Genomic DNA, 18,194 nt, shown 5'->3' on the forward strand with positions numbered 1-18,194 from the left:
CAAAAGCTTGTTTTTAGAGCATTTATTCTGATTGCAGAATAAATGTATTTGTCTATGTGTGTGTTTACGGTTTAACTCTTGAGTAAACCTTTAAGAGCATTTTCCTGTTTACCTAAACCATGGACTTACATCTAGCTTAACAAAGGAGAATAAGGTGCAATACCTGAAAAGAGCCCAGACCCAACTCAAACACGAGCCTCTCTCTCTTGCTCACATCCTCAGGAGTGAAGGCAAAGATGGTGTAGTGGATACCAAAGAGTGGGATCAGCAGAAGAGTGGAGCGAGCCAGGCGCCTGTCAATCATACCATATTCCTATGACATCAGAACTATCAGCAGTCCTTTACCAGTAGAGATACTGAGTGCTTGTAGGAAGTATGCAAGGAAGATGCAACACTTGCAGGTAAATGCTGGATTCATTTCCTCCAATGTCCGGAGACTGCAACTTCTGGACAAGGATTATAATGATGCCAATAAAGAGAACAAAGTTTATCTGAAATGACAGTTAGGGAAAATATTAGCATTTCTGAGCTGTTATTTCCTTAATGCTTGACAATATATGTATGTATACATATATTTATATGTTAGATCACCATAATAGAGGCAAGGACAGGTCCCTTTATCACCCACCAGATGGCAGCATTGTCATTTATATCCCAACATCTAGTCACATGAAAAAGTCAATGGTCATTTAGTCACATAAAAAAAAAAAAAAAAAAAGTTTAATTAAATTAAAAAAAAAACAAAAAAAACATTTACTCGACCAACAGAAACAAGGGGGACACAATTGGGATTTATAGTTGTTGTAATTGTTTAGATACTAATGTCTGATATGGTATGTGTATTAATGCTACTGTATCAACCATATCTGCTCTTACCCAATGTTATCAAAATGGACACGTAGAACTGCCCAGATTGTCACACACACTGTTGGGGTTCCTGGGTAGGAAGTGAAAAAAAAAAATGAAATCGCATGTATGCTAAAGTGCTGAATAGGTCTCATTAGGTTGTGCTTCTGACTCACCCCACCCGACGACGGTGTACCAGTAGAAATATCTCCTCTCAGGGAAGAAAGTCTCCACTAGCAGAGTGAAGAGATATAGGCCCTCGATGAAGAGCCAGAAGTAGTTAGACAAAACGCAGTAGTGAAAAAACACCATGACTGCTTTGCATTCCACCTGCAACAAGAAATCACACACACACGCACACGCACACGCACACACACACACACACACACACACACACACATAATATAGGAACTAAGTTGTCAAATATATGCAATTATTTAATTTCAACATTGGGGACCACCAATGATCACAGGTGTATATATCAAAGAATTATAGAAGCACATCTGAGGACCGAGAGTACCACACACTTATTTCACCAGCAGTTATGTTCAACATTTGGATTAAACTTGTAAATGACAAGAGCGGCTCTGGGCATTTCTTCTGTGCTGTGTAAGACTATGGTCTACCTCTTACACAAAGCAAAGACTGTATTCAAAAACACGGACATTGGGAAAAGGATTGAAAGTGTATTTTTATGCACTTCATGAAAGTCATCAGCCGAGACATATGACCAAACAAACTGGCAGTCGATGAAGCCAGCCACACCATCCAGCACTGATATCTGGCTTTAGGCTGAACAGTTTTTCAGCTCCAGCTGAATGCCTGGTCCATCACCTAATTACCATCCTTCTGCAGTTGCTTTCCACTGATCAATATTATTTAACATGTCTCTGGGTCATTTACATGTCAAAGTATATATCTTGTACCTCACCCACAGGCTAATATGAAGTCTATATTCTAAATGCTAGTCAGTTAGGTTTCTTGCAAAATGACTTCACCTCTCTCTGGTCAGCGTATCCTTTCCTTTTCAAGAGTAGGAAAGATTAATTTCATGGCTTCTGTACAACATACCAGACTTGCACCTACTTATGCTGCAAGTAGGTGCAACATTTGGTGAGTAAAAAAAGAAATCATATTACAGATTTATAGATCAAATTGGTCAGGTCTGTTAGCTAGCTGGATGAGTTATTGTTTTAATTTTGTGCATTGTGTCAAATCCCTATCCATTGTATGTCCTAGTTTTGAGGGTGTGAAGTCCTCCTTTTAGGGGTTATTAAAGTGGCCTCCCTACTAGACACACTGGTAGGTGTGAATATTGACTGAAGAAATTGAAATTAACTTTGTGGAAATATGAGTGAGCATACTTGGCCTTGCTGGTGGCTAATAATGGGTTTGATGTGAAGCTGTATTGTGTTTGATGCTGTTTTGATACTGAAGTCTATGTGGCTGTTGGGTTTGAAACTGCTGCATTGGGCCAAAATATTACTGCTATCTGTTTTCTGAGATTGCAAGTTGATGCTTTTGTGCTTTTCAATGCTTTTGAATCAGGGTAATGAGAGGGTAGGGTACTAGAGATATGGCATGAAATGTCTGACGTCGGTACACAGTCAAGCTGTGCAAATGTTAATTCTAGTGGTGTGAGAACAAAAAAGGAGAAAATAAACACTAAACTCATTACTAAAGGTATGGCTTTTTATATTGAAAACAACATAAAACAAACAACATGAAAATCAAAATGCAAACAAGTAAAAAAGCATGGAAGAATTCGAAAATTTCATAACGTCCACTGAAAATGTAAGCATTGAACACATTTCTCTGAATTTATCAAGTGCTATAGTGAAGCTGAAATAGTGCATGACTCGCTAATGGAATAGCCATTAAATGGCTTGTTGATGTTGGGCATAATGTGCAGTACACTACACAGTACAATAATGAAAACATCCAAGAATTAGATGCTCAGGGTATCACTGATGATGTTTAACCAAAAGACAGTGTTTCACATTCTGGATCTACAATATATCAGGACACGTTCCATATATGAAAGAATTGGATTTGCCATCAAATATAAGAAACATTGTTATGAAGCCTCTCTACAAACTAAGAGAAAGGTGAAGGACCATGACTTACGAGCTTCAGCAGCATCATGGCCAGAGAGCAATACTTTCTAACTTGGTATGTTTTATTAATAGATCAGTCAATGTTGAGCAAAGGAAAATCAGATAAGGAAAAGAGACAAAGATTGTGGAGTAACTACAATGAAAGAGGCAAAAATCTATCTCATGTCATGGTTGCTTATTCTGTAATAGGAGTAAATATATCCTTAATGTATGCTTAAAATTCAAGGGTAAAAGTCATCGGGAAATAGATTTTTTATGGCAACTGGAATTTGCTTTGCTTTGCTTTTGTCATTTGCATTCTAAGGTCTGTGGCCAAATGCATGACAAGATTCCTTCATACTAAAGGAATTCTTGGATCTGATCAATGAGTGTTCCAGAAGTATGGTTGCTGCCTCATCACAAACATGTGGCCACAGTGGGCCCGGTCATGAGGATGTACTACTGTTAAAATTGCAAGTAAAAAGAGCCAGTATTCTATTTCATACCATGAATCAAGAAAGTGGAAGCTCTTATGATATAAAGTCTGAATATCTCTTCACTGGATTGTTGCCAATTTATTCAATTGCCTGACATGTGCACACAGAATTCAATGCGTGTGCCTACGCACAATCTTCCAAAATACACTGATCAATGGTCGTAACTGAAGGGCATTAACGTATCAAGTATTGACTATGGTATTGACCTACTCATTGGAACCAATGCACAAAAATTAGCCATGGGAGCTGGTTAATAGCCAAAGTGATGAGCCCTATGCAATAAAAGTCAAAATAGAGTGGGCTTTTAATTAAAAAATTTAATTAAAGAAAATTTGGAAAAAGTGAGAAGGTTCATAGTGACTGTACTTGTTCTTAATGATATGATTCATCAAGGACATGCAGAGAGAGTGCCTACTGACCACATGTGTTTACCTGAAGGAAAGGTTTAAATTCTTATCATTGCTGTATGCTCCTCCTGCAAGGTTCATAGTACATAAGTTCTTTTGTTGGAGTCCTCACTTGGTTCAAGGTTCTAAAATATTTAAGTAATGAGACCAAGTACTTCCATACCTTTGTGGCTAATAGAATTGCTGAAATTCGAAATTTGAAGACAAGCAATGGAGGCATATTAACACTAAAATGAGTCCTGCTGATGATAAGAGGATCTTTTGATAAGTTGTAGATGAATGAGAGGACCAAAGATGCTCTACTTCTCAGAAGATGAATTTCCCACTTGTACTTGGATTCCGTCGGTTGCTAGAACAAACTGACTAAGAAGAATTAAATATGAACTAAAATTACACAAACAGTACACTTGGGCTTTTCTAAGAGACAGAGTAATTTGCGCTCATATTTTGTAATTAAAGAAATATGTATACCTGTTAGATCCATGAGTATATATATTGTATGCATTTTAGCCCACAGCAGGGGTCGATGTGTAGGAGCTATATTAACTTGGGTTTCAAATATATGTAATGATTGAATTTCAACACAGGCGGGACAACAGTGAGCACAAGTGTATATATCAAGGTACCATAGAAACACCATGGGTACCACACAGGTATTTTACCAGTAGGTATGGAGAAAGATAATGCTTGCTTAACCTTTAGGATTAAAAATGTATATTATAAAAGAGACTCTTGTCATTTTTTCTGCACTGTGTAAGCCTATCATTCTTATAAATTCTGCTCAGCCCCCTGAGATAAATTGCTACACCTGTTCCTTTCTACTTAATCACTCTCTATCCTCATATATATAGACTTCCCCACAATGACTTTTCTTGTGAAGTATTGCCGTTGTAAGATACATACCGAGTGTATTCTTTTCCTGTTGGTTTCCCTGGTTCTTGATCTCTGTTTCCTCCCCAGGCTACACCTCACACTTAGCCTCTCTGTGCCTTCTGAATTGTGCCTACTGGTTCTGCCCCTGGACTATGGACGAAGACTCTGCCTTGTTAGCTCCCTACTCTTTATTACTCATGCCGACACTGCCTATTTATCTGCTCACTCTCCCTGCTTTAGTAGTCTGAAACGTAAAGAAAGACTTCCGCATTTGTATTCCTACATACCTGTCTGTCCTAGCGTCCCTTACAATTGTCCACAACAAGTTAACAACTAGTGAGAAGATGCAAATGCCACCATAAAATATACACATTTTTTTTTTGCTAAAACAAGAGTTTGATTAAATATGGAATACATAAAACACGACTACAGTCTGCAGCATGAAGAACTGTTCCAAATCTGGTCTTTGTCATCCTTGCAATATGATTAAAGAAAAAAGATGACTGTAAAGATCTGCTCATAAAAATCCAATTAAACCACAAAGCAGCAACAAAATTGATCACTTTCTATAGAATTTAATTCGTCACTATTATGTCAAACAAGTCAATGATCTAATCTTCATGGCTGTGTGTGTGTGTGTGCGAGAGAGAGACAGAGAGAGAGAGCGTCAGAGAGAAAGAGAGGGAATGCATTTGAAACTCACAGTGTGAGTAAAGCAGTGGTTGCTGTCCTCTTCAGCATACAGAATCCCATCTTTGATGAAGACTGAGATTGCCCTCAGTATAAAAGACACAAACAGATTCATATGGATGAAGTTCCTAGTGCAGTGCAGCTTCCTGTGGGAAGAATAATTCTATCAGTCATGTGGGCAATGCTGAACAAATACATTACCACCTTAATTACAGTCCCGGATTATGTAACATTCATACATGTACATACATGTACTGAACTATCAGTTATGCATTACCAATATCCTTTGTTCAAAAATGATTCGCTTTTCCTCCCTCCCTGTTTTTCACTGATGTTTAAGGTAAATGGGGTCGTATCCCCATGTCCACTGACTCCTCACCTGAACCAGCAGAGGATGACCATGGCAGTGGTGAGGGAAATCAGTGAGGTGCTGTACCCCACTGTGTACAGGGCCTTCACTGAAACATAATACTTTCCCTGGAGGGCATAGAAAACAAAAGCATAGTGTTTTAGGCTTAGGCTCAGTATTGGACAACACATTTTAATCTAAATTCTTTTGACATCACCGATATGTAAAGTAGTCTCTGGCAGGGATGCAAATTATTCAGGTTGTTTTTCATATGTAACTGGTAACTACTAGTACAGTACTATGAGTTCTGATGAGATTTGGGCAACTCCAGTTGACCTTTGCCCTTGTCCATGGGAAGGAATTGAAGGGGATGCTGGGCAAAGAGTGCAGAGGAATCTGAGCCACTTCATAGCAGCTTCTAGAATCTACACCTTCAGAGGTGGAATCAGGAAGCTAATTTACATGCCACTTTTTACTGTCATTTTGGAGTGCTGTACTCTGCGCTGTTACAGCACGTAGATGTACCGAAGCTCTTTGCTCTGAAGCATTGTATACTGTCTGAAATGCATATTACATACATTTAATGTGGAGTTAATGCATTCTCCTATTTTGTAAAATGTATGGTTTACAGTAATCCAATCGGGGCTTCTATTTTTGCAGAACTGAGAGACAACCACCTAATGGAGGTAGAAGAAGGCTATTTTGAGAAAAGAAAGAGATGGAAATCCTCAATATAGTCAGCCAACAATATCACTTGCTTGTGTGAGATACAAAGGAGAGTTACTGAGGATCAGGAAATATGCCAAGGCATTGATGCACTCAGCATCTCCAGTGACTGCATTCTTCGACGGGATAGGTTGAGGATAAAATAAGGCTATCATGTTCCTTTCAGAAAGAACTGTGATAGAGTCAAAGACCAGGACTTGGAATATGTGCAAGTATGTTTTTTCATTCTGTATCAAATATTTGAGTACAATTATGCATTACAGCAGTATATATTGTTGTACAGGCTATGTGAATGCTTGCTTTTGTGCACAGATGGGTTCAGAGTGGTCATATTTTGTACTGTGTTTAATCTCTTTTGTAGAGAGTCTTTGTATTTGATGCCAGAGACACTCCTATTGAACTCATCTTTGTTGATGAAGCAGGATTTAATCTTACCAAAAAAAAAAAAAAAAAAAAAAAATAGAGAAGGGGGAGGAACATAACTGGCTGCCAGCCCACTGTGAATATCCCTGACCAAGCTGCCATCAGCTGTGGAAGGGTCCTCCACTGTCACACTACCCTTGTTCCATACATCACCATGCTTCTGCTGGCTTTCCTCAATGGTCCGAGGTATCGTGTATGCCAACTAGACCAGAGGGAGCAACGCCAACCAGAGTGTGCTATGTTATGCTATGTTGTCATTTGGGAAAAGGTCAGTTTCCACTGGGCTGCTCTAGTGCGTGGCTAGTTCACAAATGACCTAAAATTCAGCACCATCTTTCTACCTGCATATTCTCTATTCCTAAACCTCATAGAGAAGTTATTTCGGCATGACTGCAGAAGGTCTTTGTTACGAAGGCTGAGGATTCGGCAGCAGTTTCCACCCAGACTGAATCGGAGTGAGGCAGGGCACGCTGAGAAAGATGGTACAGCTTCCGGAAGCTGATGGACTAATTATTCCATGTGATATGTGTTCGTGTGTTTGTGTGTAGTAAGAATTATACCATGTAAGCAATAATTAATTTATTATACTGAGTGAAGTAATGCTTCAGTAATTGGTTATATTAGCTTGCTGCCATGCTATGCCTAAGCTAAGCATCTACCGGTAACTTCATAAAATACCCCTCCAGGTTTCAGTTTACTTTACATACCCACACTTGTGTATTTAATTGAGGTATGGTTAGTTTTTAACAAATTCAGTTGTTCATTAAGCACATGTTTAAAATGCAGTAGCTTATCGTTATTTCCTGTTTCTGTTTGGTCATAGACAGCATCTGGTGTCAGCACATCCTGCCACATTGTGTATCCAGCTCCAAAATATTATATGTCTGTTTAAGAAAGAATCAGACTGCGCTGGCCTGCTTATGGATGCACTGCCATTGTTCACACTATCTGCTGCATTTTCCTGGGCTCCAACAGGCCTTCCCAGTCTGATGTCTAGCTATGATTGAGTGAAGATGATCTTCAAAATAACAGCCTATGAACAAGACGCCTACATCTGTGGTCACCTCCTCCTGTCTATGGAGGGGACTTGTTTAGATATTATGGTTGAGGCTCAGCCGGGAAGGGGCTGGGGCTGGGAGGATATGGCATGCAAGGATTTGTTCCCCTCTGCCTGGCTAGCGCTAATAATCCCTGTGACACCGATGGGAATCTCTGGCCTCACCCAGACCAGAGGCGGCATTCTGTCGCAAAATAAATGTGATTTTTGTTCTTGTGTTTCTTATCTTATGTGTCTTTCTTATGTTTCTAACCTTTCTAACTTGTTAAGTGCCATTCTATGCCTTGCATTTGTGAATATATAAGAAAACATAACTGCAACGCTAAGCAGTCAACAATATCAGATACTTTGCTTAATGATTAATCAGCAAAACAGGTTGTAATAATGAGCCAAAATTTCAATATTGAATCGATAATCAAAAATTGTTCTTATCGGAACCAGAATATTATCAGCAGATATATCATACACCTCTACTCAATTTCACTTTACAATGCATTGAATTCAAAGTTTTGAATTTGTACACACCTTGTGTTTTTATATTGTGTTCATCATGTAAAGTGACTGTTCTGGTAGGAAATCATAAGTGTTATTACTGACTGTAGGTTTTTACAGTAGTGTTTTGAATTGATCTCACCAGTGTGTGCATGCGTGTATTTGATAGCTTTTGTGTGACGTCTGAAGACAAAGTTTGTTTTAGATGTAAGATTACATGGTTTTGAGTAGAGAGTTTGTGAAGATGCACACAATCAGTTTTAGGAAATGGAGCATCATTTAAAAAAAATGCGTTTTGGCGATCAAAAAAAATTGGAAACAGTAATACGTAAGCCATATATAATAATATCCAATATATAATATCCAATATGCATGCCATTAGCAAAAAAATTTGAAAGAATTTTAGTTAGAGAAACAATGGAAATTATCTTGTCACTGTTAAACTGACAAATTTCAATAAGAGCCTCAAATATATGAAATGTACTGAATATAAAAGTTGAATATTAAAACACTATGTGATCAAATGCACAGTGTTTTCTCTCCTCTCTGTCCTGATGGGTTTTCCATTGGAGAAAGCCACAGGAAGCTGTTAACCTCCACTCCCTGTTTCAAATTGTTCAGCTATCATTTTCTGGCCACAGGACAATAGGTGCAGGTTTCTGGGCGGAGGTGACACCCAGCAGTGACAGCGGAAACGCTAAAAACTCCAGCAGTGGTGCCTGGCGCCTTAGAAAGCTGAAGCAATTTCACACCCATGCCACTACTACAGCTGTATTAATATTGTGCTAAGAATGGAGACGTGGAGACTTGGAATCCTAGTGATGCCATCTGGGACCAGGAATCCAAGCCTGCATAAAATGAAAAGACAGGGGAGACCGAGCTAGCAGATGGGACCAAGCCAGAACTAAACCGAGAAAAAAATAGGGTAAAAAATTTAAAATGTGGTTAAAATCTAGAAATAGAAAGGGTCATCATATTGTCAGCAGTGGTCAGGGAGTGAGCAGTAATAGACATGGTAAAGGGCAGCAGCTACATTTAGCATCGGAAAAATTAACTAGGTTTTTGAGAAATATATTATCAACATAGCCATGTTCTCTAGCATTTAAGACTGACTAAGCCAATAGACATTAACCTAAAAACCTAACCTAACTTCAAAATGACAAGTTATCATTTTGTTCATATGTTTCTAGGGTTCTTTGTAAAAAAAAAAAAAAAAAAAAAAAAAAAAGAAGTGATGATGTGTAATGGGTACTATTCTTTTTTGTGAGTTACAACGCCACCAAGTCAGGAGGCTGAAGACTTTCATGTGCTTCCTCTGATATACATGTAGCCGGCCACCACATCTTTACAAGCTGCCACTAGCATAACATCAGTTCAACAAATTTGGAGAAGAGCACCAACCACCAGCAAGCAGACACCCCGGTTGGTTGGTGCCATGGGGGAAGTCATCCAAGCCATCCAGGGAGCACGACCAATGATGCTCTCTTGGACTCCCAACCAGGGATGCATCTGGCATCACCAGGGATGGAGCCAGCGATCACCCAGTGATAAGGCTAGTGCTTAGCCCCCTCAGCCACTTGAGAGCCAATGGGTTCTCTCCTCAGATGAACCACAGGCTTGGGTAGCAAACCTAAGCATGTAACAGTGACTGTAAAAGTAAAACACTTTGCTGTACTATGTACAACAACTCAAACAATGGCAATAAGTCCACAAAGAAGAGTAGTGTTTTGTCACTGTTCCTGATGGAGTTAGCATTCTCCAGTCCTTAAGTTTTATATGGGAATCCATAGTGCAATGACACAATAAGGTTTAAGTTAGAATTTCTACAAGCTAGCTGTGGGTGCACTCCAAACCTACAAGGCTGTTTATGCCAGTAAACTATCTGGGTCACAGTTTTGCAAAGTACACACTTTACTACATCCCATACTATATCCAGTCCCATAAAGCACACTGTTGAATAAATGCTTACAGTATGTTAGAGTGCTTACCATACTGGTTCTGTTGTCATCAATAGGACACACATCCACATAATGGGGGAACATCTCTGACCAGCCCTCTTCCGTGCAGTTCCGACTCACCTTTGCAAACTCTACAACAAAGAGCGCAGTGAGGAGTTATGTTGTCACACAAAGGCTAGTTACTATTATAGTGGTTTCTTCTTTTTGTGTCAGTTGAAGAGAGAAGACCACACTGGATTCAGAATGTTGCTTTATTTAGGAGTGCCCAGAGTGGCATACAGGATGCAGTCTGACAAACCAAGCTGATCCCCTTGGCCATATAGTCTGAAATATGCCTTTAGCTACGTCTGAGATCGTTTCAGAATGCAGTGGTACTTGTTCTGTGGTAGTTTTAGGAGGGGTTTCAGAAGATACTTGCAGAGATATGTGTTTACAACAGTGCAATAGAAAGGGAGAGATCAGGAGACAGTTCAGCATTGATGATCGAGATGGAATAGCTTGATACTGCTTAACTCAGGAAAGGAGAGTTCTTTAATTCCAGTATTGGTGCCTGATGGTGACACCCCACCCCTATATAAGTCTCATTATAGTAGCCATATTCTTAGATTCAATAGTAAATATAATTAACAAATAATATCTACACCTGTAATAAAACTGTATATCCCAAAAGAGAATTGTCACAGCACCACCCTTCCCCCTGCTGACATCTACCAGCAACCGGTCGCACACGTGGATGTTTGTCTGTGTAATTCCTGTGTTTACCTTGCCACTTGTTTTATGTTTGTCCACATCTCCCTCAGGTGGTGTGTGTTGGACGGCAGCAGCCACACCACTCTGAGGCTATTGGGTCGTGTTGTATTAGTTAAGTCGGTTTTGGTTTTGATGTTGGCCATTAATGTGGCGTCATGTTTGCTTCTGTTTCTTTCTTTTTGTCTGCATGTTTTGCGCCCGTGACAAAAGAAAATAAACTACAAAACAGGCCACATATTTTGAATAGATGAATTTGAAAATAATGAAATTTGAAAAATATAATTGAAAATATTTAAGAATTTGCACAATCCAACTTGTATGAAAAGCTATAAACGGTCATTGCTAGTGTTGGTCAGGTAGTGTGTTTGTACATCTTCTTATAATCTCATTCCTGCAGAATCCAATATGCCTCTCACTCATATTAAATGATACAAATTTTTGCTGACATCACAACTGATAAGGTGATAGATAGTATAGACTCACCATCATACTCCTCACTCATGACCTCAAATAGCTCAGGGCATGGCATCCATACCACATCACCCATTTTAGCTGGTTGCCAGCACGTCAGGTTATCCCACATCCACTGGCACACTGTAGAAGCAAAAATTAAAAAATACCCACAGAATTAATTTCTATGCCAAAACACCCAAATGGCATAACTACTAAAACCAAACAGACATACAACGTCACTATAAACCCAAAAACATATGACAAGACTACTAAACACAAAGATATGACATCTTAACCCAGGCACATGACGTCACTACTAAACACCGAGATACTACTAAACTTAAACAAATACGAGACATCACTACTAAGTCATAGACAGACACTATTACACCTACACATGAGTAAATGTGACTTCTGAAACACTGAACCAGATAAAAATTCAGACCCCAGTTCTGTGGATGATATAAATCCTGCTTTTATTCTGGGAGTATACTGTTTAAAAAAAGTGTCACTGTCAGAAACAATTGTGGTCCACAGACAATGTTTCTCCACTAGCTTATATTGGGGTATTTGTGGCACCTGAGAGTTGAATAACCCAGTTTGAGTTATATTTAGTTTTGCTGTTTGACAGACTTACTTTACTTTACAGTGAAGATGTGGGTAAGTGGCAAGTTACAGAAATAACTCTCCATCTGGCACCATCTCTTTTTGAAAGAGGCCTTATAATGAATGAGCTCATGCTCAGTATTTATAAGATATATAGGCTGTTTGACAGAATACATGACAGTAGGATAAAGTGTTTATATTTTTACATTTCTCCATCAAAACCTAAGAAAAAGACCTCCAAAAGTGTCCTTGCTGAATTACTGCATATTTTCTGGGTTATAGACTTAGCCAAACTCTCCTTCTACCACCTTTCTCTCTTTTCCTCTGTCTCTCTCTCACACAAACACACACGCTTTTCATAAGACCTCTTTCTAACAATTTGGTTTCACACAGATATCTCAACCTTTTTCAGTTACATGACCATTAAGAGTTTCATGCATCACTTCTTAGACTGCCAATCAAGGCTGCGATAATGTCTGTAATCTCATCATCAATGTCTAGGATAATCAGTACTCTGAAACATACAGTCTATGCCAGGTCAGGAAGGTAAGATTCAAAGTGCAGTAGACCTATGAGGAAACAACATGTGAAGGTATGATTGCCCAAAAACAGCTATTAACACTGGCCAATTTAGATTATTTTCATAACATTTATTTTCCCAGCAAGTAGTCTAGTACAATTCATCCGTGCATTTACTTATATTGCAGCTTATACTACTGGAAGGCACAAATAGTCATCTTAGCACCAAAGACACCACCTTAGGTTCTTTCTGTTTCAGGCACTCTAAAACAACCATTGCTAAAATGGAAACAGGGAGCATATACATAGCCATGCAGATGTCTCACCATCTTACATCAGCCTTTTTGGCAAAATGAACGTCATCACATGAAATGGTCATACGTTAAAATGACATGAAATGAACTTAAGGATAAATTCAACACTGCATCTAAATGATTTGTCATGAACTGCCATGAACTGCCATGAACGGTCTTGTCCTCTCTTTCTGTCTGTCAGTTAAGGTACTTCTTTTCAATTGTCTATATGGCCATAGTAGAGTCTGATAGTATCCCTTAATCAATGTCTTTCCAATTTGTCTTCCCATATTCAAATTATTGAGTAACAGAGGCATAATTTTTGCAGGCAAATGTGGAACTTCACCATCCTTTATCTGAAAAAGATAAAAAGATCATGCAGCCATCTGGCTAATCACCACTGCTTGTTCTGGAAAACATTTATGGTTTATGACATTTTGTGTCCTGTATAATCTATCAGTAGCCTGTTACCATGCCTACACTACACAGTCTCCACATTTTCCCCTTCAAACACACATTTTAATATAACCATGAAGTCGTTGTATAAATGCTGTGACAGTATGACAGCTAAATCTCATGGACATGCAAAGAGTGTTGAGTGCACAATACTGAAATATTTAGTCAGTCCCAAATGACACTATCTCTGATCAAGATTTCTCAAATTCTGTCTTCTTTCTGGAAAGCTGTGTTAGTTAATCGAGGAGGCAAGACAGATGCATGATTATAATTCATAATTGTATCTTTTGTTCCAAAATCTTCCACAGACATCTTTTTTTTAATCTAGTTGCAGGTTAGATGCAACTGTCTCACATCCTGGTTTCCATAAAGGCAGACACAATTGAATAACTCTAGCTGGTTCAGAAAACACACACATTTGGTCCAGAACACACTAACACACTAGCCTTGCTTTTCTCTCTGAGGGCAGTGCCCTCTCTATTATCCCTTGAGTCTGTCTCTTTGATGGAATTGCTGTCAATTCAGACCATCAGCATTTCATTACCCAAAGTGATCTTGACTTCCCAGGGGATTATGTTCTAGTCACAAACTGACAGCAGTGCAGGGGCGTCAGAGCGAATTCTAAAAGAGATGTGGGCACAATGTGTGCGTCTTTGCAGTTCTTCAGGGAGGACTCGCTCCAGTTAGACATCCTAAACTGTTTTTAACGTAGTATCCTAGTAGATCATTCCCAGCTGTAAAGGCTTAACAATTCACTGCAAGTTATAGCTGCAAATCAAATTAAAATATACAGTAAATATGATTATTTCACAGATTATTAAATGTTTGACTCAAAACTGAAAATAATGCTATACTATATTAGTAGAACATGCCCCCAAGTAATAATAAACGTACAGTGCAGAATCCTCTACCTAAGAAAGAATTTTATTAATCTATCTATGTATCTATATATCTATCTATCTGTCAAGAGATAGATGTGTGTGTGTGCGCGCATGTGTGTGTGTGTGTGTGTGTGTGTGCGCGCATGTGTGTGTGTGTGTGTGCGCGCATGTGTGTGTGTGTGTGTGTGTGTGTGTGTGTGTGGATGATTTGCACCCATCCACTCAACCACACACATACTTCTTACCATATTCAGGGTTACTGCTGCCAAGGTTGTCCATGGCCTTCCGCTCCATGCATTTCTCTTTTTCTAGCTGCATGACACAGTCTGGGTGCATGCACAATATCTGAAAGATACAGAATATACAAGTCATAGACATATGTCGTCCCCCCCAATAATTCCTGGTCACACTACTTATATAATGTGTTAGGTTGGGTGGTGTAATCAGTGTCCCTTCCAAAGTTGAAATGAAACCTACACTGCTGATATAAACCCATTTTCATATAGCCACACAGAAATCCAACAGTCGACCGCTTTACTCCAAATACTTTAAGAAGAAATCACACTGCTGGTGTCCCACATTATTTGTCACAAATGCAAACAAGCCACACATTGTTCACTGCTATTGCTTGTGCTAGCAGCGTCTACATCAGAGTTACATAAGAGGCGGCATGACAAGCTCTCAGAACTGTCAAATGTTTTGTGAGCCTTTCCATTTAAAGTCTGCACAGCAAGCTCTATGCACAGCATAAAAGACCATAGATGTGAACCTTCCCAGTCTTCATGAGTAGTGTACCAAAACTATGAAGAGGAGCAGAGAAAAACTGTTCAGCCCTAAAACCGTGGAAAAGGCCCATTCAAACTCTTCCCATAAGCCTCCCATAAGTCAAATTTAGGAATAGATATTTTAGGATTGCAAATTCTGCAGTGCAATGAGATCTATTGTGCAACCAAAGACAAATTCCCTGTTTGTGGAAACATACTTGGCCAACATAGCACAATTCAGATTTTCATTCCGATTTTAATTATAAAGCGATATAAAGTTTAAGTATCGTAGGTGTAAAGTTATAAAATGACTTTGAGACCAGAAACAACCCTGCTTCATTCATTCATTACTATTTTTAAAAGGACATTTAAATGAAATAAGCATGTGTCAGATTGTGCCATATTTATCAGTGACTTACTAATAAGGTAACCCATTTATCAGAGGGTTACTAAGAGGTAGAGCTAAAGTCATCAGTCATACATTCATTTATAGTTTATATGTATTCCTATATAGTTATTATATTTACATATTCATATATAGTTTCAGTGCATTATCACAGAGTGCATGTGTGCCTGCGCAATTGTGTGTGTGTGTGTGTGTGTGTGTGTGTGTGTGTGTGTGTGTGTGTGTGTGTGTATATATGTGTGTGTGTGTATATATGTGCGTGTGTGTGTGTGTGTGTGTGTGTGTGTGTGTGTGTGTGTGTGTGTGTGTGTGTGTGTGTGTGTGTGTGTGTGTGAATGAGTGATTGAGCGAGAAAGAATACATGAGAGTAAGAAAGAGTTTGTGGAAATTGGAGAAAATGATAAAAATGAATACAAAAACGAATGACAATTGTACACATGAATACAAACAACACATACACATGCACAGTCTTTAGTAATTATAGCATTCATGTTGCTAAGCAGCAGGTAGTTTTTTGAGAAAATTGTTGAGGGGTGTCACAACAGGAAATATTTCCCTCAAATTAGAGCTCTTCAGATTAATGTTTACACATCATTAGAGCACACAGGTCTGTCTCTCTAGCTCTCTCTCTCTCTTTTACGTTGTTCTGAGAAACATTTTCCCTAAAAATTTTAAACAACAAAATCTATAAATTACCAAAATATATTTGTTACTGTTTTCTGTGCATCAGATAGAAGACGTTTATACAGTACAATGCATTCATAATCAACCATATCGCAGTTTTATTACAACTTAAAAGGTTAAACATAAAAATATATAGTGACATTAAAACATGTATCAATGAAAACAGTTTTACATGAATGACATGACATTTAAATTCCTTAAATAAAAAAGTCAAGAGAGCCTTGCCACTAATGGCGCCTACATAAACAGCTTTCTATTCAACAATCTAATAACCGAACCAAAGCACCTTGGAATCTAACATTATAATCAACTCTGGCTGGTATGTGCCCCTCAAAAGACATTTGGCTGCCTGGTGGAACACTGGATTACACTGTAGATTATAAATGACAGTGTAATAATAAAATATAGATGTAACAGTAACAGAGCACCTGTATCCAAATTACAGTGAGGGTCTATGTCCCAGAGAGCTAAAAATACCTCTAAAAATACCTATCATTAGGAAGAAAAGCAATAAGCACATCCTGCGCAGAAATATGGTGTTTCAGAGCAATACACGCCATTACATCTGACCATAAATCTTTTTTATGTTCTTTTATTTCCCCAGTCTTAGTCATAGCAAATTCCAACCCACTGAATGAGTTTCCCCTGTCATATAATGCCAACCAGTTTAGGAGAGGAAAGGTGAGCATGTGCTTCCCTGAGAGGTGAAACCAGTGCCATAACACAGTGCCTTTCCCACCCAGAGGGCAGGCCAAGCTGGGATCTCGTGGCATTGATGGCTATGGCATCACAAGCTTGGGTCCTTGCAATAGGATGCATCTCTCGTGGCCAGCTATGCCATTCATGATCCTCCAGTAAATCTCCTAAGAAATATGTGTGCTAATGTTTTTGATGCCATCCACTACATATTCCTACCTAACATTATCATAATCTAACATTAGTGCTCTCTGGTTTCTTAGCTTCAAAACAAGCTTCTCTCCATTTTGTACATTTGTTGTATACATTTGGCTGCCTATTGTACAAATGCTATAACACACTATTATTTATGACTTCTATTCTATCTTATATTATCTAATATTAGCCTTTTATATTGTCATGGTTTTGCCCTCCCAAGCATTGTGGTTCCCATGGTGATGCATTTCTATGTGCTTCTTTGTTTTGGTTTTTCCCTGTTTTCACCTCCCTGGTTACTCTCACCTGTTTCTACTTGTCCCTGGTGAAGCCCTGTATTGACGTCCTGTGCTTGTTAGCTTTGTTATTGATTATTATAGTTTGTAGATGGTATGTTTTGCTCAGTTTTGCTTCTGCCCTGGTACTGTATGTCCGTTCTGACTTGTTTTGACTTTTGGTTTGCATTCCTTCTGGCTTTTGTATCCAAATCTCTGTCTCGTTTCATTCCACACTGTTATACAAGTGTTCCTAAACAGTCTTCTGCTGAGGTCAGATTTGCAAAATTAAGTCAGGGAGGTTTCAGGTGAATTCTGTAGTCATGCTCATTGCTGAACTTTTATACACAGTTCCTACTTTCTGCAGCAGAATACTTTAGTGGAAAAAAACAAAACAGAGAACCTAAATCTGTCATTTCTTTTGTAATCAGGTTAAATGTGCCCTTTATATCTACATATAAAAAGTCGGCCCATTGAGTACCATTCCAAAGTCTAGTAAATTAATCATTTATTTCACCATAATTGATCCCTTTTCCCTCTCTTATGTTGTGTAAAGCTTATGTAAGCTTTACACTCAGAACTCAGGAAGCTGATTTCCCTCCCACACACACAGTGTTCCTGCTTTCTCACCCTCTTTGAGTCTTTGAAAATTAGCAAGCAAGTAAAAGCTAGTGAGTAAATGCCTTAGCCAAATGTACAGTATAATTTGCGGCAGAAATGGTTGCAATGGTTCTTCCAAATGTGTATGCATAACTCTGCTGTCAATCAAAAACAGTGATTGCAATGCCTGTACACATGGATT

General features: G+C 38.7%; 1 protein-coding gene across 1 annotated transcript in view; it reads right to left on the reverse strand.

Moving 5' to 3' along the window:
• Nucleotides 1–18,194, reverse strand: part of adcyap1r1b (adenylate cyclase activating polypeptide 1b (pituitary) receptor type I) — a 32,577-nt gene that overhangs the window by 5,371 nt on the left and 9,012 nt on the right. Inside the window, exons 3-12 of the mRNA XM_027024099.3 lie at nucleotides 14,618–14,717; nucleotides 11,648–11,758; nucleotides 10,445–10,545; nucleotides 5,789–5,886; nucleotides 5,423–5,555; nucleotides 1,023–1,176; nucleotides 877–937; nucleotides 592–661; nucleotides 400–491; nucleotides 164–293 (exon numbers count right to left, since the gene is read on the reverse strand). Of these exons, the coding sequence (XP_026879900.1) occupies nucleotides 164–293; nucleotides 400–491; nucleotides 592–661; nucleotides 877–937; nucleotides 1,023–1,176; nucleotides 5,423–5,555; nucleotides 5,789–5,886; nucleotides 10,445–10,545; nucleotides 11,648–11,758; nucleotides 14,618–14,717 (1,050 nt within the window). The remainder of the gene's footprint in view (nucleotides 1–163; nucleotides 294–399; nucleotides 492–591; nucleotides 662–876; nucleotides 938–1,022; nucleotides 1,177–5,422; nucleotides 5,556–5,788; nucleotides 5,887–10,444; nucleotides 10,546–11,647; nucleotides 11,759–14,617; nucleotides 14,718–18,194) is intronic.

Source organism: Electrophorus electricus, chromosome 7 (assembly GCF_041902795.1).
Source record: "Electrophorus electricus isolate QZ-2024a chromosome 7, ASM4190279v1, whole genome shotgun sequence".
NCBI classification, from domain to species: domain Eukaryota; kingdom Metazoa; phylum Chordata; class Actinopteri; order Gymnotiformes; family Gymnotidae; genus Electrophorus; species Electrophorus electricus.